This window comes from Octodon degus, unplaced genomic scaffold, assembly GCF_000260255.1.
Source record: "Octodon degus isolate 3935 unplaced genomic scaffold, OctDeg1.0 scaffold00069, whole genome shotgun sequence".
Lineage (NCBI taxonomy): Eukaryota > Metazoa > Chordata > Mammalia > Rodentia > Octodontidae > Octodon > Octodon degus.
Genome location: NW_004524645.1, coordinates 8,110,964 through 8,133,086, shown reverse-complemented (window position 1 = coordinate 8,133,086; position 22,123 = coordinate 8,110,964). Strand labels below are relative to the sequence as shown.

At 40.9% G+C, this 22,123-nt stretch overlaps 1 protein-coding gene across 1 annotated transcript in view; it reads left to right on the top strand.

The window, feature by feature from the left end:
- Positions 1 to 3,824: 3,824 nt before the first annotated feature.
- Pir (pirin) overlaps positions 3,825 to 22,123 on the top strand; it is a 148,966-nt gene continuing 130,667 nt past the window's right edge. Inside the window, exons 1-3 of the mRNA XM_004635072.2 lie at positions 3,825 to 4,117; positions 6,149 to 6,279; positions 19,992 to 20,084. Of these exons, the coding sequence (XP_004635129.1) occupies positions 6,184 to 6,279; positions 19,992 to 20,084 (189 nt within the window). The 5' untranslated portion in view covers positions 3,825 to 4,117; positions 6,149 to 6,183. The remainder of the gene's footprint in view (positions 4,118 to 6,148; positions 6,280 to 19,991; positions 20,085 to 22,123) is intronic.

Sequence of the window (22,123 nt, the reverse complement as noted above, 5' to 3'; positions counted from 1 at the left end):
TCACCCGGATGGAAATGGGAATCACATGGGCCCCTCTTTACTGGATATATTTAGATGTCTTCAACCACCCAATATACTAAAGACCTTTACAAATTAATTTTTACAAAAGAATTAGTCCTTGATGTGGGGCCAACTGCTTTCCTGGGTTCAGTGAGTCTGACTGCCTAATGTGGAATAATCCAGAGATATCTATCATTTAATGAATAGCAGCTACTCTGCCATAGGAGGCATATTAAGAAAATCTACAAGAAAGAACTTTTGAGTTGATAGATTAAAGAAGAAAAAAAATGCAAATGTTGAAATGTTTAAGTTGTCCATTTGTACAAAATGTATCTTTGGAAAGAAATTCAGCAAGTTCTACATATGAGGAAGATAAAATTTTTGGATTAAAAAGAAAAAGAGCAATAGGTTTGACCATGTGGGTGTCGTTAAAGATTGTAATGGAATCATTTGGAACCATTTGGGGAATGCTCTGCTCATTGCCTTATCAGCATGAAGTTCTCTTTCATGTTTATCTGAATTCCAAGGGTGACCCACGGTCGTATATCCAGCTGCCTGCTTCTCATGTCCATCTTCATTTCCAATGAAGGGTGAAAAGGGCTCAAAGCTCCATGTACAGTGTCCCATTTTCTTTCTCACGAATGGACTTTGTCTCTCAATTGTAAAAATTCTCCCATCTTCCACATTTATTTTAATTCATTTTAATCATCTAGCTGTTCAGACTTGTACTTGTTTATTCTTAAGGAGACCTGCAAATGGAATGTGGGAGCTGTGCCCTGGCCGTGCACTCTCTTCCACTTCAATTCCACCAGTAACCAACTTCCGAAAGACAAAAGAAGGAGAAGCTCGCACTTCTGTGATGGCTGCAGAGTGGAGGGGATTTTGAGTCCCAGAGGACACTTGGAAAGGTGTTAGAATTGAAGCAACCCCAAGAGTATTGCAGATATGGTAGAGGTGAGAAGGTGACCAGCTAAGTCATTCTCTCTTTTTTTAACTGTAATGTTGTCCTTGTAAATGCTACTTGTGACAAAGGAGCCTTTGACGATACCTGTGGTCCACAGGTGACCACAGGGGCCAATGGGTTGCAATATTTAATTTTTAAAGTCTAGCTTAACAACTGTTTATTTTGCTTGAAGGCCAGTTGCCTGGGTAATAATTTAAATGGATGTATCCAGTTTCTGAAAGGATAAATATTTTTAAGTTTATCATTAACCTGGAGAGCTTTAAAAATCTACCTCTTTGCTCCTTTCACATAGAAGTGTATTTTTCAGTATCTATTATTGCCGAACAAGATACCCAGAACCTAAGTAGCTTATGCTTTTGTTTGCTTGCAGTTTTGGGTGTCAGAAAGTCAGGAAGGACAAGGCTGGATGTCTTGCCCAATCCATACAGCATGGGCTGGAGCAGTTGTGGGTGGGAAAATCCACTTCCAAGATGACTTCTCTGTCACGTGCCTCAGTGTTGCGGGCCTCTGTTTCTTTCCTCCCCAGTGTGTCTTCCAGGGCTTCTCTTTCTAGTTGCATGAGCTCCTTCCAGAAAGGTGATCTCAGTGTTATTACTCTTCTTACAAGGCAGCTGGCTTTCACAAAGGAGGAAGTAGAAGCTGCCAGGCCACTTCAGAGCCACACCAGAAACTGACATCATGTCACTTCCACCACATTGCAGTGTTCAAAACAGCCACAAGCTCTTCTAGACTGAAGAGGAAAAGAAACAAATTCCACTTTTGATGAAATGTCAAGGTCACATTGCAGAACAAGAGCTTGTGAGATGGGAAATATCATTTGGGCCATCATAGGAAAATAGAATCTTCCAGAAGATGATAAGCAATGGCGCTGGGAAACAATGTGTAGCCGTCGAGATTGTTAGGTCAAAAAGCCCCTCTGGACTTCGGGGACAGCTATAGAAGGTTTCTCAGAGAGAGACAGAGAGAGCGCCCTACAGGCTAAGTGATGAATGATCAGAGAGAGACAGAGAGAGCGCCCTACAGGCTAAGTTATGAATAGAGTTAGGCCAGATCCAAGAGAAGGAAAGAAAATTCCAGGCAAGGGCGCAGAAAAGTAATCCCAAGGAGCAGGCACAAGGAGCAGAGCCTTGAACATGCTCTGGCGGGAAGGGATGGGGTGTGCCTCTGTGTGTGTGTGTGTGTTAAGCAAGATATTATGGGTGAGGCTAGTTCAAATATATCATAGAACTTCCTATGGAGAGTAATAAAAAGCCACTAAAGATTTTAGGCAATTGTCACTCCATTTGTCTACAACTTGGAGAATGGATAAGCCAGTGGCAAGGTTGAAGGCAGGAAGAGTAGAGTAGCTATTGGGAAAGATGGACAGAATGAGAAGGACTGGGTGCATTGGGAGACAGTAGAAATCAGCATCCACAGGGTTTCCAGGTGAAAGAGTGAGAGGGGAGAACTCGCATTCAGACTCAGGCAATTGCTTGAACATTGAGTTTTCTGATAAGAAACGCAGAATCTTGCTGGGGAGTCAACTCAGTAGAATAAGTGCTTGCCTGGCAATCACAAGGTCCTGAGTACAATCTCTGCTACCATCAAAAAAAAAAAAAAAGAAAAAACACAGAATCTTTTCACAAGGACTGCAAGGTGCTGGACAGTGTTCATACTTCTGTTTTACTTGGAGGCAGTTGCACAAGCAATTATATTGTGTTAAACATAAAATATTGTATTATTTGATGGCTTATTTATTTATTATGCATGGAAAGCAAGAACTCTAACCCTGAGCCACACCCCCCAGCCTCTTCTACGGCAATTTTTTTTTTGGCGGTACCGGGGATTGAACTCAGGACCTTGCGCTTGCCAGACAGGCACTTGTGCGTCAGAGCTATATCCCTGGCCCATATCCATTTGTTTGCATCTGCTTTCTTGCTGCAAAGGTAAATTGGAGCAAGCCCCATGGAAAGTCTGTGCAGCCTGCACAGTCAAAAATAGTTGCTCTCTGGTCCTTAGAGATACAGTTTGCCCACTTTGTTTTTCCGTTTCTCAAGAGCAGGCACCTTTTGGTGTTCACAGAACAGGAGGCACAGTCCTGCCTGCACCTCTGATTCATAAGCCCAGCAGTAAACCAGGTCGCCTCACTGCAGTCCAGGCGCCTCATCTTCCAGGACCGAGTCTCCAGTTCCTGCTCAGGGTATCCGTACATGGACAAGCTCATTTGTTTCTTTTTGGAACTGAGGATGGAACCCAGGGCTTCACACTGAACTTCATAATCCTCAAGTTTTTGGGTTTTTGAGATAAGGGCTTCCTAAATTGCACAGTCAGAACTTGAACTTGTGGACCTCCAGCAGTAACCTCCTAAAGTGCTGGGATTATAAACACTGGGGCCCCAGGTAACAGCCAAGCTCTTGACCAACGGTCCTAACAGCATGTATGTTTTCTCCCTCAGCAGAAACAATGTTTTGGCTCTTGCCCCATTCACAGCCTCGACCCCATGACAGCGGGAAGGCTTATTTGTGTGGGGAACAACGGTGCCATGCCGAGGGTGCTGCAGGCTCATTTCACTCGCACTGTGGCCCTGCGAGCTTGGTGCTGCCTTATTTCCTCACCATCCTCATTTCATCCAGGAGGAATTAGAGGCCTAGAGGGGCTGAACCACCTGCCTAACGTCCCATCAAGGGATGCCTGCAAGGGGTTCACCGTGCAGCCCAGCTCTGCGGGATGAGAGACAAGTAGACTCCAGTTAGACTGCTTTCCGGCAAAGTTGAACCCTGAGCCAGTTCTGTTGAGAACCTGCCCAGCTCTGACACCCTTTTCCGGGCCCAGCGCGCCCCCTCGTGGCCGGGGAGCGCATCTCCTCTACGTAGCACGGAAGGAGTGCCAGGCTAGAGGGCCGCAGAACCGGGAGAGGCACACAGCAGGCGAAAGGATCGGTGCCGAGGGTAAATAGGGTGTCGCCTCTGCCCAGCCCCCCTTCCCCTCCCCCAAGACGCAGGGACTCCCGCGTCCCTGACTGAGGCCGGGCGCAGAGAAGCGCTGAGTCACGGTGAGGCGCCGACGCCCTCCGATCTCGTTCTTTCCGCGCTTGTAGCCAACTCACCGCGCCCCCGCCGCTACAGAGGCGCCCGGTGCCACCTCGGCCCTGTTCTAGGCCGCAGCCACCGCAGCGTGAGTGCCCTGGGGTCCCTGTCGGGGTGGGCTGGGTTGGCGATGCTGGCGATCTGTTTGCAAGGTCCTGCCTTCCCCCAGCCGGCTGCAGAATCCTAGCGGGGACAGCAAGAGATGCTTAAGTCCTGAGGTTTGGGAAAAGTGGTAGGTGGCTGTTACATCTGTGGTGCAGAAGTCTGATAAATAGCAGCTCAGTTATTCACATGCTTAGAATTTAACTGTAGAAGTCTGGAGGGATCTAGAATAGTCTAGCTGGGGGTAAAAGTACTTCTTGTGTGTGTGTGTGTGTGGATAGTGACAGGCCTGTACTACTTACTTCTCTGCACCATGTGTCCATTACCCAATAAATCTTAATTGATTATTAATCTTTTCGAGAGGATACATTATTAGGATAGGCCTTGGCTGACTGCAGACTATTATTGCTAGGTAGATCCCATCTGAATAACAGCAGCTAATATTCTCATAGCATTAACTATACCCCTTTGAGCTAGGCACTTTATACCCCCAGGCACTCATGGTGAAACTGAGGCACAGAGAGTCCCAAGTCAAAGGGCTGATTGATGTGTGCTGAAGCTGGGATGCAGTCCCAGGATGCTTGGCTCTAGAACCCACCTCTTTTTTTATTAATGTTATTGAGAAAAAAATTGCAATGAGACAGTTTCAAAACAGGTTGGTAGGTGAGTTACAACAATTAATGCATTGCATATTGTTGTCTTTGTAGTAGTCATTCATAACATAAGATGCAGATATGATATCCCGTCCAAACACTATTAGTACAAGTCTTTCTTCTTATTGAATTAAGAGAAAGTGGCTATATATCTATCATAGCTATTTTGTACATACAGATACAAAATTGTCCTTCATTTATATTTCTTTTATTGTTTAGTTTTGTCAGAGAAGGGTATTCTATTGCCATCCAAATACTGTAGGTGAATGAATTCAGCAAAATATTCCGATATAGTCCAGTAGTCCACAATAGTAGTGGGTTATCCACAGGACTGGCAATGTCCGAATCTGATGACTTGAGCCTTCCACAGCTCAGTATATTAACATGGCTTCACTTTTCATACCTTGTTTCTGTACTTTTCTGCTGGATGGTTAAGGCCAAGATAAAGCAAGACCTATATATCCTGAAATGTAACTTTTCTATCTGACAAGGTCGGTCAAGTCCCCTCAGGACTTATCCCGAAATCCTGTACCACACTTGCCAAAGCACTTCTGATTTTAGTAGGCAGCGTCTTTGGAGGCTTCATCTTTGGAGCTGCAGTTACTGTCTGCAAAGGCTGTAAGTGGAAAGCAGTCCACTGTGTCTGTTCTGTGATAGTTTGCTGAGGAGATCTTAGACCCCAGTTCCTTGCATAGAGGAAACGTTTCTGATCCTGAAACCCTGGCTACTGGCAGGTCCCAAGATATGGATGCATTGCCAAAGACTGCACATCACGAGTTGCCTCACTTTAGAAAACTTCATGAAAAAAATGCAAAGGTTTCTTGCCTAAAGTGTTGGCCATGAACTTGTGGGATAGATGGGTCTCAAAGATCTCTTTTAGTGCCAACATCTTCAGCATGCTCTGGTGACAGTCACAGACTGTGTGGTTTTACTGTGTGTTTCCTATGTTCTCACACAAATACTCCCTCCAGTCTGTCACCCTGCCCTATGGGGTGGCAATGTGGATATGGGAGGATATCTGAGGGTCCAGTGAAGCAAAGCAGATGAAGCCCTCATTAGAAGAAGTAAGGGCCCAGCAGAGCTGGTACTACTAACCCTTGTTCAAGGTGCCTATAGGATTATATGAGGTAATTGTAAATAATTAGTGGAGTACCAGGCTCTGGAAAGTGTGACTATACATGCTCACCATCATCATTGTTTTAAGCTATTAATCCAGGCCTTATCCGTAATAAGCACCCAATAATTAGAACTGTCACTATCTCAAGCAAGTCTAATTTGAATATCCTTTATTTTGTAGTCCTTCGATAGCTCTTCCCTGTGCCTTCTGTTTTGTTGTTCCTCCAATTGCTCTTTATCCTCTCCAGCTCAGCGTCAGAAGGCTTTCTTTGCAGACTGTGACATGGGCTCCTCAAAGAAGGTTGTTCTCTCCGTGCTCAGCCGGGAGCAGTCAGAAGGGGTTGGAGCACGAGTCCGCAGAAGCATCGGCAGACCTGAGGTACGCTGGTTAGGCAGCCACTCCTTGCTTGCTTTCAGAAGTGATTGGTAGAATATTGGGGATGACTTGGGAAGAGAGGGCCACAGTGGTCATGAGTTGCCCTCTTGGGTGCCATGAATGTGCCTCCATGGTTAGGACTTGTGCAAACTAGTCCTGACCCAAAGGAGATTTCTAGAATGTGGATACAGACTCTGGGGCCAAGGTGGAACTGAGCTCCTGGAAGTAGTTCTGCTTCTCACAGAGCACCCACGCCCTGCTCTGGGATGACTTGCTACCTGCCTTGGCATATGCTACACCAAAAATGAGTACCTCACAATCCCCCAGTTTATATGCCCAGTGTTCAAATCACCAGGGAGTACCATCACCTTTCGGTTCCAAATTCCTAAGAACGAATCTATTTGGTGTGTGCTTTAGTTACTTTCTTGTCTCTGTGACAAAGTACCTGACACCCCACAATTTAAAGGAAAAGTCTATTTGGGCTCTTGTTTTGAGCCCATGATTAGCTGGCTGGCTTCAGGGCAAGAAATGGCTGGGCAGTTGAGCCAGGCAGAGGAAAGCTGCTCTAGTCATGGTGACCAGCAAGAAGACCCTGTGTGGAGGAGCCATGTCCCCAGTGACTCACCTCTTCTGACCAGATCACAAAGCATGTCTGCTATAGGTCCCCATGATTCAAACATCTTTCAAGAGCCTGGCCTATGAATACATGAGGCTCATGGAGGATATCTAGGTATAAACCATACCAGCTCGGCAGGAGGCAGGGCTCTGTTCCTGGCCAGCCATGCATCAGGGATTTGGATTCACAGAGAGACCGCTGAGACGTACCTCTGTAGATGCCCTGTGAGGCATTGATGGTGACTCAGAATGTGACCATAGGTTATGTAGATGTTTGTGAAGAGTAGGAAATACTTTCAATTGAGTGGAACTGGGGGTGCATGGGGAAAATTTCTTATATGTACAAACAAGTTTCAAATAGTGGTCATGACCTATGGATATAGTCCCCAGTGCCACACCAAATTCCAATTATTTATTTATTTATTTGTTTGTTTATTTTGTGTTACTGGGGATTGAATTTGGGAACTTGTGCTTGCTAGGCAGGTGCTTATGCTGCTGAGCTATCTTCCCAGTCCCTCCAATGTTTTCAGTAAGAAAAAATATATAATAGGCAAATGTATTCCAATTTGAATAGTAAAGGGCTTGCCAGTTCTGTTAAACCCTACTCAAATATTTTCATGCTACTTTGTTGCTGGACCTAAACTTTATACTACTTATGATGTAAGTGTTACTTTCTCCACTTCTTAATAAAAAGTATATTTGAGGAGTGTTCATTGCATTTAAAAATCTCTTAGTTTCTTTGAGTGTTGCCCTACATTGTTGATGGATTTGTTTTTAAAAACTATTTTTTAACTGACAAAAAGTGTATGGATTTATGGTGACAATATGATATTTTGGTTTATGTATATACTGTAGAATGACTAAAGCAAATTGATTAACATGTGCATTATCTCACATAATCTATTTCCATTGTGAGGACATTTAAAATCTACAGTCTTAGCAATTTTACCTGTAGAATACATTGTCAGGAACTAAAGTCACCATGTTATGCAGTAGATCTCTCAATCTTACTCTATGTCTGACTGAAATTTTGTGCCCTTTCCAGCCGTTGGTGCCCACCATTCTTCTGGGTCTACTTGCTTACATTCCACATGTGAGGAAGATCATGTAGGCTTTGTTTTTCTGTGTCTGGTTTCTTTCCCTGAGCATGAGGTTGACTGGCTTAGGAGGTAGGGGTGAACCACCAACCCATCTCTCCTTTAGCCACATTAGGCTTTCTTGGCTTTGCCTTTGCCTTTCTCTTTTTAACATTTACTTCCCGATTACTCACAAATACCTTCTTATGTCCACCAAATACTGTTTGCTAAGGGATACAAAAACCAGGCTTATACTAATGGGAATGTGCACAGGTGCACATGGAGGTGGTGTCATATTCTCATAGGCTTCGTCATGAGCAGAACAAGTGGAAAGAGTTCCAAGAGCTCAAAGGCACCTGCCAGTGAACCATTCTTGTGCGTTAAGGGGAGTTAGCAATCTAATGAGTTGTTCATCAGCCAGGAACACATCTGCCGCAGGTTTCTTCATTTTTTTTTTTGTATCCTGTGAACCCTGTTGGTAGTTTGTTGAAACCTGTTAGTTCTTTTGCAAAATGATGTTTTTTTAAATACAAAAGATACATGGGATTACCAAGGACAACTTTTTTTAAAATTTATTTTTTATGTATTTATTACACAGTCTACAGGGTGTACAGGGTCTCACTATGTAGATTGGACTCGTAGTGATCCTCCTGTTTTCAGCCTCCCAAACATTGGGATTACAGGCACGCGCCACCACGCCCAGTCTCAATTGCTGTTTCAGCACACCCCTGGGCGGGGCCGGCACAGCACTCTGGGAATCAAACCCCAGCCGCTGAGCTCTGCCTAAGCAGGAGCTTTAGTCTGCTGAGCTATCTGGCCGGCCCCCAAGCACAACTTTTATACTACAATATGGATAAATGATTTAAAAATTATTTTGTAATCTAGTAACTTTGCATTAAATGACAAGATTTGGTTGCTGCTCAAATAGCAGCCTAATTTCAAAGCAAGGAGGAGCATGAAGGCTACTTCAGCATACCTATTCATAACTGTAATGTGATAGGAAAAGATACTTTGCATTCTCTTGTTATCGGAGTTACAGGTACTGGTAATTTACTTCAGTTCACTGAGTATATTCAAAATTAAATAAAATATTAAATTTTGATCTGGTAATAGTGATGGTTGTATAACCATGTGCATACTTAATCCCATAGGAGACTGACACGCTGCCTGCTACTTTAAATGATTAATATGCTAGGTTTTATTTTATGTATATTTTACCACAATAAAGAATTCACACAAATTTATTTAGAAGATAACACAATAAAAATGTTTTTTTGTCAGACAGGGTCTCCCTGTGTAGTTCCGGCTGACCTTGAACTAACTGTATAGCCCACGCTGGCCTCAACCAGAGGTGATGGTGATGGTGATCTTCCTGCCCCAGCTTCCTTGAGTGCTGGGATTACAGATGTGAGCCACCATACCTAGAAAGATGTAGAATGTTTTTTTATAATCCAAATTTACAGTGCCTTGGATACTGTCCCATGGTCCTAGAGAAGCCTTCTTGGCTGGAAACCTGGGCTTTCAAGATGCTCATACTCTAATGCAGGTCTCCCGTGTCCCAGGCCAGCCTCTACCCTAAGGAAAACTAAATGGACAGGTATAATTTCTCATCTCATCAGCTTAGCAGCTAAGACAAAAAGTATTTAATTTTGTTTCCATATCATTGTGTATTTTACATTATGGGGATTAGGTAGAATAAACAATTTTGTGTGCTGGTGTTTTCATTTAGCATAGGAGACAAGGCTTTCCCATGAATGAAGGCATTTGCCCAACATCAAAGAGGTTACTTTTCCTTTTTCTTAGTTAGTTAGTTAGTTAGTTAGTTAGTTAATTAGTTAGTTAGTTGATGCAGGGTCTCATTATACAGCTCCTGTATCAGCCTCCAAAGCACTGGGAATATAGTTGTGTCCCACCATGCCCCATTTTGGTGACTGGCATGGTGTGCCCAGGGTTCCAGGATGGGCATGGCATATGGTACCGGAGACAAACCCAGGTCCTTGCGCTTGCCAGGCAGGCACTTAGACTGCCGAGCTATCTCCCTAACCCAAACAGGTTACTTTTCAAACTCAACACCAAGGTTTATACCTCTGAAGAAATACTTCTGAACTTTGGACCCCAAAGCCATTTTATTCCATAGAATTTACAGCAGTGCTCAATATTAGCAGTGACAAATGATATTTTCCCTAACATTGCAAATATGGAGATAGAAGAGGAATTTATTGTGTTCTTGCTGAACCTTTGTATGAGCAACAGTAAAGAAAAGATACATTAAAAGTGTTTCACTCCTTTCTGCGCCGGCCGGATAGCTCAGCAGACTAAAGTGCCTGCTTAGGCAGAGGGCAGAGGCCGGGGTTTGATCCCTGGCATACCGTGCTGGCCCTGCCCCTGGGGTGTGCTGAGAAGGTGATTGAGACTGGGCGTGGTGGCACGTGCCTGTAATCCTAGCACTTGGGAGGCTGAAAACAGGAGAATCACTACAAGTCTGATCTATGCAGTGAGACCCTGTAGACCCTGTCCTAAATACAGGAAAAAACCAAACAGTGTTTCACTCCTTTCAATACAATTGTTCATGGGCCAGGCTAGCCAGACTGGAGTTTCAATAGCCTGGTACCCTGGTGTCAGTGTGTGCTTCCTCTGGGCTTCCCACAGGAGCAAAACCCACTACTTAGCTGGTCTTGTCATTGTCCCACTCTTCCTTTCACCAGACACTGCTCAGTGCAGTGGATCCACTTTGGGCTATTCTTATTTATCTTTGATATAAATGAATAATTTTTAAATAAGGCAGAGAAAGTAATGTAATGAATCTCCTGGCATTCTCAATGAACAGTACATGGGGACTCTCATTTCATCTATATCCTCATGCAGTTCTCCCATTATGTTGACAAGAAGCCTAGCCATCACTTCACTTGTAATATCTGTTTCTAAAAAGAGAGAAAATTTTAAAATAGATGTGTATGATTGCATTAACACTTAGAAATTATAATGATTCCTTATATCATCAAATAGCCCTGATTAATCTTGGTCTTCATTGATATAATCCCTGATGTAGATAGTGTTCTTCAGTATCAAGGTGGCTGCATATTGGGTCAAGGTGGATAGTCTAGTCAGTGGTGGCGAACATATGGCACATGTGCTGCAGCAGCCTGTTTGTGTCATTTGAATGCTGTAATGGGTTTGCCATCATTGGTCTAGAGCTACAACTCAAGAAAGCTCAGGACCTATCTTGAATTTCTATCTCAGTATCTCTATCTCTGCTAAGACAGGTGTTGGCAATTTCTTCTACCTTGTCATTTTTACTCTCAGGGCTCAGTTTAGAGGCTAAGTAAGCCTAAGAAGTGTCTGAACTGGTGGAATCTATCTTGAAGAGACTGTCTCTTCTGCTGCCATATTGTCTTTATGTAGGCTGCTTCCTTGGGTAGTATTGCCTTTATGTCATTAGGATTAAGTTTGGCTGTGTATGACAGGAAGGAACTTTTGAAACCAAGGGATAACATAAGTGCTTATGTTTCCCTTCTATAAAACCCCCTAATAGGCAGTGTAGAGGACCCAAAGGCTCCATTCGTATCAGAGACCCATATTCATACAGTTTTCATTTATAATTCTTTATACATTCCCAGTGCATCACCTTAGGTCAAAGACAGCTACTAGGGCAATAACAGCCACGTGTCCTCTGGCATGAAAGAGAGAAACAGGAGAAAGACAAAAAGACCCACATTAACTATCCACCTTCCTTTCTACAGAATTCCTCTAAAAGGCCCATGCTATAACTTCTCCTCACTGCCATATTTAATCATAGGATCTCATATAGCTAAAGAGAGACTAGAGAATCTAACATAAGTACCTTTCAGGATGTTTGTGGGACAGCTTTTATACACAGAATGAATTAGTCTAGACTGAATGGAGTATCATGAAAAAACAGCGTGAGTCCTGCCCCCCACAAACTGCCATTCCTCTTAGATACTTCCAGTTGTTCCTGATTTAAATAATAGGCCACACTGCTAGAGATTTATCCTGGGGATGCCGTATTCCTGAGGGGTGGTGGCCATATGTTGGATCAGCCTTCTCAAGAGACCAAAAGAAGTAGCTTGTAAACTGCTGCTCATTTGGCAGCTAAAGGATTTGGAGGTGTTTGAAGCAAAGGAAAAATTAAAAGATTGGTTTAATATGTAGAGATAGAAAATGTGATTGAGTTGGAAACTTAGTTAAAATATTTTAGCAAATCAAGGTTCTCAGTATAAATCTAATCTTGTATAAAGATAACACGTTTAACTTAACGTTGTTGAATTTGTGCTAAATGTTTAGAGGAGATTAAGAGCTTTGGTGAGGATGGAATGTGCAAGCCATATGACAGATGGTACTGATATGTGTGTATCTCTTCCCCAAGTTCACGTATTGAGATCTTAGCCTTCGTGGTGACAAGGCCTTTGGGAGGTGGGTAGGCTATGAAGGTTGAATGTTCACAGTGGGATCCATTCCCTTACAAAAGAGATCAAAAAGAGTTAATTGGCTCCTTCTAAGAACATGAGTAATCATGTTCTTGTAAGTAACATTTTAGTACAACAGTCAAATGTAGTGTATTTTTGCTTATTGGCGGAAGGGTGTTGTTTACACATCTCCTGTAATCTGGCCAGATAAAGAGTTGTCTCTCTGACTCATGCCTCAGCAAACCTCCTGGTTTCTGTAGCCTTTTCACTGTCTTGAATTTCTTTCGGTGTGTGTCCGTGTACTATAAATTGATGACCAGAGTGATGGAATGTGCAAGCAATATGACAAATCATACTGATATGTGTGTATCCCTCTCCCGAGTTCATATGTTGAGATCTTAGCCTTCATGGTGACAAGGCCTTTGGGAGGTGGGTAGGCCATGAAGTTGAGTGTTCGCAAGTGGGGTTCATTCCCCTACAAAGAGATCACCAAGAGTTAGTTGTCCCCATCTATTAAGTGAGAGCACAGCTAGAAGGCACCTTCTTTGAACCAGAAAGTGGGCCTTCACAAGACAGCAAATGTTCTGCTAACTTAATTTTGGACTTCTCAGCCTCCAGAACCATAAGAAATAATTTTTGGTTATTTGCACGCTGCTCAGCTTATGATATTTTGTAATAGTTGCTTGAACAGAGGAATGAAAATTCATACTGAGTTTGACCATTCTTCTACTGTTTTAGACAGTAGGTGCTGGTTTCTATTTAGATGGCTTCTTATCAAGTGGTCATTTATATGAATAGCCTGAGGCTTTTCTTAGTCTTTTAAGTTTTGCTTTCCTTTTGATAAACAATTCTGTCTTTAAGTCAGTTCTTTCTTTTCTTGCATTTTATTATAAACCAGCAAGAGGAAGCAGGTTACACTTTTGGCCCTGCTTAGAAATATCTTTAGCAAGGGCTGGCCAAATAGCTCAACGGGTTAAAGTGCCTGCAAGCAGGCACAGAGGCTGGGGGTTCGATCCCCAGGCCTGCTGTGCTGGCCCCGCCCCCAGGGTGTGCTGAGACAGTGATTAAACCTGGGCATGGTGGTGCACGCCTGTAATCCCAGCACTTGGGAGGCTGTTAACAAGAGAATCATTTAGAGTCCGGTCTATGTAATGAGAACCTGAACACCCTGTAGACCCTTCCCTAAAATACAGAAAAAAAGAAAGAAATAGCTTTAGCTAAAATACTCAGTTCCATTACTCACTAGTTTTACTTTTCACAAAACATGAAGATATAATTCAGCCAAGTTCTTTGCCACTTTGTAAGGAGGGTGCTTTCCCAATAGTATATACCTCATTTCTTTCTGAGACTTCATTGGAATGGACTTCATGGTTCAGGATTACTTAGATATTCTTTAGAAAGTTCAAGACACTGTCTCCAGGTCTCTTCTTTTTTTCTGGGCCCTCCCTAGAGTTGCTTCTAACGATCCATTCAATAGCAATGGAGGTTATTTTCCTAGGATGAACTTCAAATCTTTTTGGCTTCTATCCATTACCCAATTCCAATGCCACTTCCACATCTTTAGATTTTCCTTACAGTGCCCCATTTCTCAGTACCAGTAAATTACAACTCCTCTGGGAGTGGTTGATGAGACTAGGGTCTTCTTTTCACAGTTTATTGGACAACAGGACATAATTCATATTTGTCCATATGAAACTTTGATATTGATAAACAAATTTCTTTCCCACATTTTAATGCCAAAGAGCCACAATGTAGAACTGGCAATGTATTTTAAGGCTCTAACCCTTTTGCTTTGCACTGAGGAAATAGTGGTTCAGAGCTTTATAGGATCAGTGCATTATAACAGGTAACACATTTTTTTCTTTCCAATCCTTACATCTTTTGAAGTATATATTATCTGTGAGAAAAAATTATGACATAAAAGAATTCTTTCTTCCTGATAACCCAGTTCTTTTCCCAGGCTTGCACTGAGTTGAAATAAAGTACTAAGCAACAGGACAAGATTGACTAGATCCAAGATCTGCACGGGTGATATTCCCTGGAAAGGGACGTAGATTCCATCTTACCGATTGAGGAGAAAAGGGTGAATTTAGAATGTAAAAGAGAAAGAGGAGAAAAGACTGTCTAGACAATTTAAAGAGATTTAAAAACTTAGGCTGAGAGAAGATGGAGACAATATATATAGAAAGGGGGATAAGGAGAATTTCAAACATCTTTTTAAAGTCCATTTGGTAATTTTTAGAGGCTTCAATACATATTTGAATTGACTTTCAATTGAATATTAGACTGGATGACAAACTAGCCAGTGATGACTTACATACTTTGCTAGGCTGAAAACCTTGAAGAAGCCTGGTGAATTTACATTACGTGCATATATATGCATGCACACACACACACACACACACACACACACACACATACACACACATCTACAATGTATATATTTGTATGTATGTTTTGTGTTTTTGTTCACAGATAGTGAAATCAATTAGCAAGCCGGCCAGGAAGCTCAGCAGACTGAAGCATCTGTTTAGGCAGGTGCAGGGACTGGGTTCGATACCTGGCCTGCTGTGCCAGCCCTGCCCCTGGGACATGCTGAGTGGGCGATTGAGACTGGATGTGGTGGAGTGCACCTGTAATCCCAGTGCTTGGGATGGATGAAAACAGGAGGATCACTATGAGTCTGATCTGTGTAGTGAGACCCTGTAGACCCCATACTAAATACATAAAAAAAAATTAGATGAGCTGAAAAGAAGTTATAGAAAGAGTCTTTTTGAAACTGTCTCATTGCTATTTGTTCATCAATAAAATTATGGAAAAAATAATCTTTTACATATAAAAGATTAAAAAACAAAAAATATTGAAAAAGAAGAAATAAGACAATCTAAATAGTTTAATTCCCATATGAATAATTAAATCCATATTTTTAAAGTCTTTCTCAAAGACAACAGGTCTTGATGATTTTACAGACAAATTTTGCCAAATATTTAAGGTTTAGAAAATTCCAACAATAACAAATTGTCCAGAGAATGAAACTGGAAGAAGTGGTCCTCATATCCCATTATAAAGTTGAAATTGCTACGCTGCCAGGACTGGACAATGCCAAAAGTGAAAGGATATTTGTATCACATTTATAAATACTTTTGCTAGAGTTACAAATAAAATATTATCCAACAAAATACAATAATGTTTCATGACCAAGTTTGGAATATCTGAAGAGAGCAAGTTTATCTTATTGTTAGAAAAACTTTGTGTGTAACTTACTAACATTACGAGTTTAAAGGAAGATGGGCATGGTGGTACATGCCTGTAATCCCAGCACTCTAGGAGGCTGAGCCAGGAGGATTGCAGATTTGAGTCCAGCCTGGGCAGTATACCAATTTAGTGAGAACTGTACTCAAAAATATATTTACTTACACTTACACTTTTATTTATATGCCACATATTTATTTACATATACTTATATATGATTCATATATTATATATTTAAATTTTAAATTATATACCATTATATATACATACTTAAAATATTTTTAAGACATAATGGGCTTGATCCCTAGTATTACACAAAAAGAGCTTAAAAAGAGAAAATGTATATAAATATTACAATTGATGTAGAAGAGGCATTGAGAATTCAACATCCATTTATATTTTGTAAAAATAGTCAACAACATACAAAACTACAAATAGAGGGGAAGCCCCTGAATTTCATGAAGTGAATCTACAAAAAGCCATTAAAATTAAAATAAAGCAACTTCTGCATTAAGCAATCTGGTTACCAGTGAAACTTCAGAAATCAAGCTGGGTAAAGTCTGTGGTGAGACAAGTAAGTATATTTGCAGCAATAACTTCTACTTGACACTTGCAGAGATGATAGCTTGCAAAAAGACCAGAAAAAGAAACAGAAATTATAAAGATTAAAAATAGGGCCAGCCAAATTGCTCAGGGACCTGGGATTCCATCCCCGGGCCTGCGGTGCTGGCCCCGCCCCCAGGGAGCACTGAGACAGCAATTGAGACTGGGTGTGGTAGCGCGTGCCTGTAATCCCAGCTCTTGGGACATTGTAAACAGGCAGATCACTACAAGTCTGATCTAGGAGTAAGACCCCGAACACCCTGTAGATGCTTCCCTAAAATACAGAAAAAAATTAAAAAGTAAAAAGAAATAAAAGGAAGCAGTTATTCTCTAATGAACATTGGTTGGAATATGACTGCCAGATATTTGCTTCATCCTTGTGATAGGATGATGCTCTCACGTCCATTTTTACTGCATTACCCATGACTCCCATAGGCAGGACCGTGCTGCTTGCTTCCTTTTTTTTTTTTTTTTTTTTTTTGCGGAACTGGGGATTGAACTCAGACCATTGTGCTTACCAGGCAAGCGTTTATTCTACTGAGCCGTATCCCCGGCGCCAAATTTTTGTTTTGCTTTTGTGTGTGTGTGTGTGTGTGTGTGTGTGTGTGCTGCTCTTCTCCTACTCTGAGCTTGACCATGCTTGTCCTTTATAGGAGGCACTGTTCTGGCCTAAGTTCATGAATGAGAAGATACGTAGAGGCCAGTTGAGGCCAGAAAAACACAAAAATTGGAGCTGTCACAGCTTCAATCTAATACAAACAAAAAATATGTGAACCATTAGGGAAAAGCCTATTTTTGGGGGAGATGGTGGATTGTGACAGGTTCTTATTATGTAGCACAGAATTGGCCTTGAACTCGCTATGTAGCCCAGGCTGGTCTAATGGGCTAACCTTCTGCCTCAGCCTCCCAAGTGCTCATAGTAGAAGCACAAGGCACCATGCACAGGTGGGGGGAAACTTGCTGATAAATACACTGGCTATATGAATAACCAAAAGAAGCTACAGCTGAGCTGTTAAAATGAGAGCTAAACAGTGTTCAGAATCGCCTTTCCATTTGTATGTCTAATCTCCAGAAGCAAATTGTTCAAAATATAATTTAATATTCTTTTAAATTTTATTTATTTATGTGTGTGTGTGTGTGTGTGTGTGTGTGTGGCCAGCTCAGCCCACCAGCGGGAAGGGCTGGCTGGCATGTGATGCTGGGGGATTGAACCGCGGTCCCTGTGCTTTGATAAGCTTGTCCTAAGTAGGTGCTTTAGACCACTGAGCCATCTTACCAGCCTTCAAAATATAATTTAAATCGCTTTTCATAATACCATTAAATATGTTAGCTAGAAAAAAATAAAACATGTAATCAAAAATCTCTATGAAGGAAATTATAAGTCCTTATTGAGGGACATTAAATTTTTTTAAAATGGAGACAACTGCCTTTTTTCCCCATAATTTTATTGAGAAATAAATAGCAATGAGACAGTTTCAAATCAAATTTGTAGGACAGTTTCAGTAATTCACACATTGCATACATTCTTCCTAGTGGTTAATTGCTGCACAAGATGTGGACTTGATATCCTATTTAGAAACACTATTAGAACAAATCATTCTATTCATTAAGAGAGTGTAACTATATATCTATTGTAACCGCTTTGAATACACAGATACAAAATGGACATTCATCTGTATCCCCTTTTTTTGTTAACTTCATTATTTGAATATTATGGGTGTGTTAACTCAGCAAAATATTCCAAAAGAGTCCAGTAGCCCGTAATAGTATTGGGTCTTCCACTTCACTGGCAATGTCAGAAATTGTTGACCTGAGTCCCCCACAGCTCAACATAACACCATGGCTTTACTCCTTATACTTGTTTTTCTACTTTTCGGCTGGATGGTTAAGACCGAGGTAAAGCAGGACCTGTGCAACAAGAGTTGTAGCTTTTGGGTCTGAGAAGGTTAGTGAAATCCCCTCAGGATTTATCCTGAGATCCTGTAGCTCAGATTGTAGAACCTTTGTCAGTGTCAGTCATGCTGACTGCCTTTCTTAATAGGAAAACAATACTATATAAATGTCATTTTCCCCCAAATTGATCCAGGTTGCTGCTTCTCTCCCCCCACCCCACCCCCAGTTCTTATTTGGTGTTAGTCCATGTTTGCAGTACATAATGATCTCATTCTTTGTGTGGTGGACATAACACACCTCAATGCTCCCTACATCTCTTGGTTCCCTTCCCAATTGAAAAATTCAAATCCCTACTTCCTATTACGTGTCTTTTATTTTGCATCTTTTATATTCTTTCAGTGGCTTAGTGATCCTACCATCTTCCCTGGCACCATAGCTAGAAGTTTGAGGGTCATTGAATTCTCATTCATTTTCCCTCATAAATATCTGCCTAGTCAATCAGCCATCTCCCATTACTACTGCCATTGCTTTAGTTCTTTTCTTAAAAATTAATTTTATCAGCACAATATATATATATATATATATATATATATATATATATATATATATATATATCACAATCATCATAGGGAATTTGTGCCTGTAAATGATATATCTTAATTCTTCTTATGAGACTATTGAAATGAATTTGTAAATATCCTTCTCTTACCTTAACAAATTATCTTTCGTAGAGTGGTCTTTTGTTTTGTTTTGAATTTTTATTTTCTTTTTTAAAATTTATGTATTTGATATAGGGTCTCACTACACAGCTTCGACTTATAGTGATCCTCCTGTTTTCAGCCTCCCATGTGCTGGGATTACATGTGCATGCCACCACACCCAGACTTAGTGGACGGCTAGTATGCCCAGGGGTGGGGCTGGTGTGGTATGTGAGATCGAGCCCTGGTTTCTGAGCTTGCCAAAGCAGGCACTTATTCTGCTAAGCTATCTTGGCGGCCCTGAATTTTTATTTTCATTAATTCATGGTTGCAACACACAATGACTAAATTCTTCATGGAGAGGCTGTACATGTACATGACACATCTTCATTCTTTCTTCAACTCCTTCCCCTTCCTTCCCCCTCCATCGCTCCCTGTTTTGGTATCCTTCTATTTTCATAGAGTGATCTTTTAAAATCTGATTATCTCAACCCTTGATTAAAACCCATCACCTTAAAGATAAGATCCATATGTCTGTAAGCTTTGACCTCTGTCCCTCTGCCCATCTTTCATCATAATTCCATGTGCCTCTTTTTCCCTGGTAGAGTAGTTCCCTTGCACTTCTTCAAGCACGCCAAGCTGTCTCTCTACTCTTCTCCCTGAAGTACCCTTCCTTTCCTCTTTGTCTGTGCATGTACTTGAAGACCCAGCTCAAGTGCCACCTCCCTGGTAGCACCTCCCAGGATCTTATGTGTGTGAAGGTGTTTTCCTCCTGACACTTATGCTCACACTACAATGATCAATTTTCTGGTCTGTTCCTCCTGGCTATTGTAAATCTGTTCAGGGTGCAGACTGATCTTGTTTGTACTTGATTATTTATATCTTAGATGATCATGGACTGTTTGTCAATGCTAGGCTCGTCTCATAAAATGTTGACTGTAACATAAACAGTCAATATATATATATATATATATATATATATATATATAATCTTTCTTAAAGCAATTTTCATTGTAGAAGTTTCTTCACTGGTTATGCAGTTTTCAAGGAGTTTTTCTAAACTTGTTCATGAATATAGCCCTAGTAGCTATAAAGGCTTAAAAGGTATGGCTTAAAAGGCATGTCTAATCTGCTGAATGTTATCTTTATTTTAGTTAAAAAATCTGGATCCATTTTTACTGTTTGATGAATTCAAAGGAGGTAGACCTGGAGGATTTCCTGATCATCCACATCGAGGTTTTGAAACAGTAAGTGTAACAATTTGACTGAAGAAATGTATACTTTAAAATTTGAATTTTGGGGTTTTTTTTGGTAGTGGGAATCAAGCTGAGGAATTCACACTTGCCAGGCACATGCTCTGCCACTGAGCTTATCCCGAGCTCTTTTTTTTTTTTTTGAGACAAAGTATCATGTAGTTCAGACAAGCCTTGAACTCACTATGAAACCTAGGTTGGCCTCAAACTTCAGCATTCCTTGCTCAGGCTTTTGAGTGCTTGGATTAGAAGCATGTGCCACTATGCCCGGAAAAACTTGATTCTGTATTCTAACACAAAATTCAAGTTTAGAAACAATAAAAAAAATAAGCTGAAATTAATATATATGTTTCTAGCCACAGACTGTCTACTATAGAACTGTAATCCTATTTTACCTGAAGTATACTTGACTTTATGTATTTACTCTTTTTAATAGTTTTTGAATTTCTGCCACTGAAGACATTCCTATTTGAGCAGTTGATAAAGGGAGGAATTGTCTTCTTAAAATATTTTTATAATGAAAATAATTTACTGGAGATAAAAGAAACTAATAATTTTATATAGAAAATTGTTACTATGCAAGAATATTCAGAAATGTTTAAGCTTGGGTAATATTATAAACCCCAAGAACTCAATAAATATTTGTTAAATTTCAAGAAATTATAGTCACGGGAGAAAAAATCAATAGAAAAAGCCATGAGAATTTTGAAAGACATACTTATGCATTTACAATTTCAACTGCAACATGTGGAGATTCAGTTAAATAGTTAATGTTGAGTTTTAGTTAAATATGGTAATAAAATATGCAGTATAAGATTGTGGCACTTTCAATAAGTCCCTTCCCCACACAGTTACTTCCTGTTACAAAGTTTAGTCATTTGCTCCATGAGAAAGACCTGTACTCTCAGTAAACAATTCAGGTTGTTAAAGGCTTAATTTGTTTGTAAAGCCAATAGTGAGTGGGTAAATATTTCCTGGAGTTGGGTGAGGCACAGGTGTCGGTGTAGGGTGACCTTTTCTATATTGGATGTGTGTTGTGTGTGGAGAGTGTTGTAAGGAGTGAGGGAGTGAGACCAGTGAATAAAGAAGGGTAACCCCTGTTTGTCTTCATGTGTAGTTTAGTTAAGGAGGTGAGCCATGGACAGGGAAAAAATTAACCACCATGGCAGGAAGGTAGAATGAACCAAGAATTTTCTAGAAACAGGATTAGGTTGACTGGACCTGTCTTCTTTCTTCATTTAGCCATTTTCCTGCTAGTTAACAATTGGCAGGCACTCTGCTTTCCCTACACCTGAGCTGGTTCCCTCTCACCTCACAGAGCATGTCTTTCCACGTTATCATCTTACTCTCTAAGATCCTTTCAAACATCATTATCTCTGTGAACTTTTCCTCACAGTTCCAGAAGGATACACTTTCTCTCACCTTTGATCCCCATAGCATATTTTTTTAACCAGTCTCACATACATTGTACCATTATGGTGGCTTTGATCATATTTTCTCTGGGGTATGTTAGAGCTAGGAATTGCCTCAGTCTTCCTCCTTGTCACACATGGGAACTGACGATAAATTGAATAATGAACAGAAGTGGTTGTTGCTGAAGACAGTGGATATATTTAATAAACGGAAAGACGAATTGTATTGCTTGCATTTCCATTATGCAGAGTGCTTCTAGGGGATGGTGTTTTTATCAATGGTGAGGTGCTTGACTTTAAGCAGCTCTGTGATGAACGTTCTGCTGCAAAATATTGATAAAGCCTAGCTGTGATTACAGTTGATCCTCATTATTTGTGTATGTATGAATTCATCGACTTTGAAAACTTACTGGTAACTATTTGTGGCGTTTTCTTGGTAGCTCATGGACATTGGCAGAGTGGAAGAATTTTTTAATCATCTAATGTTTATGATCCCTGCTGGAATAAGGCAATGCTCTGCTTTCTTACTTTGACTACAATCACATAGCCCAATGTCCTTTTTCTGTCTCTTTCTTTCTTTCTTTCTTTCTTTCTTTCTTTCTTTCTTTCTTTCTTTCTTTC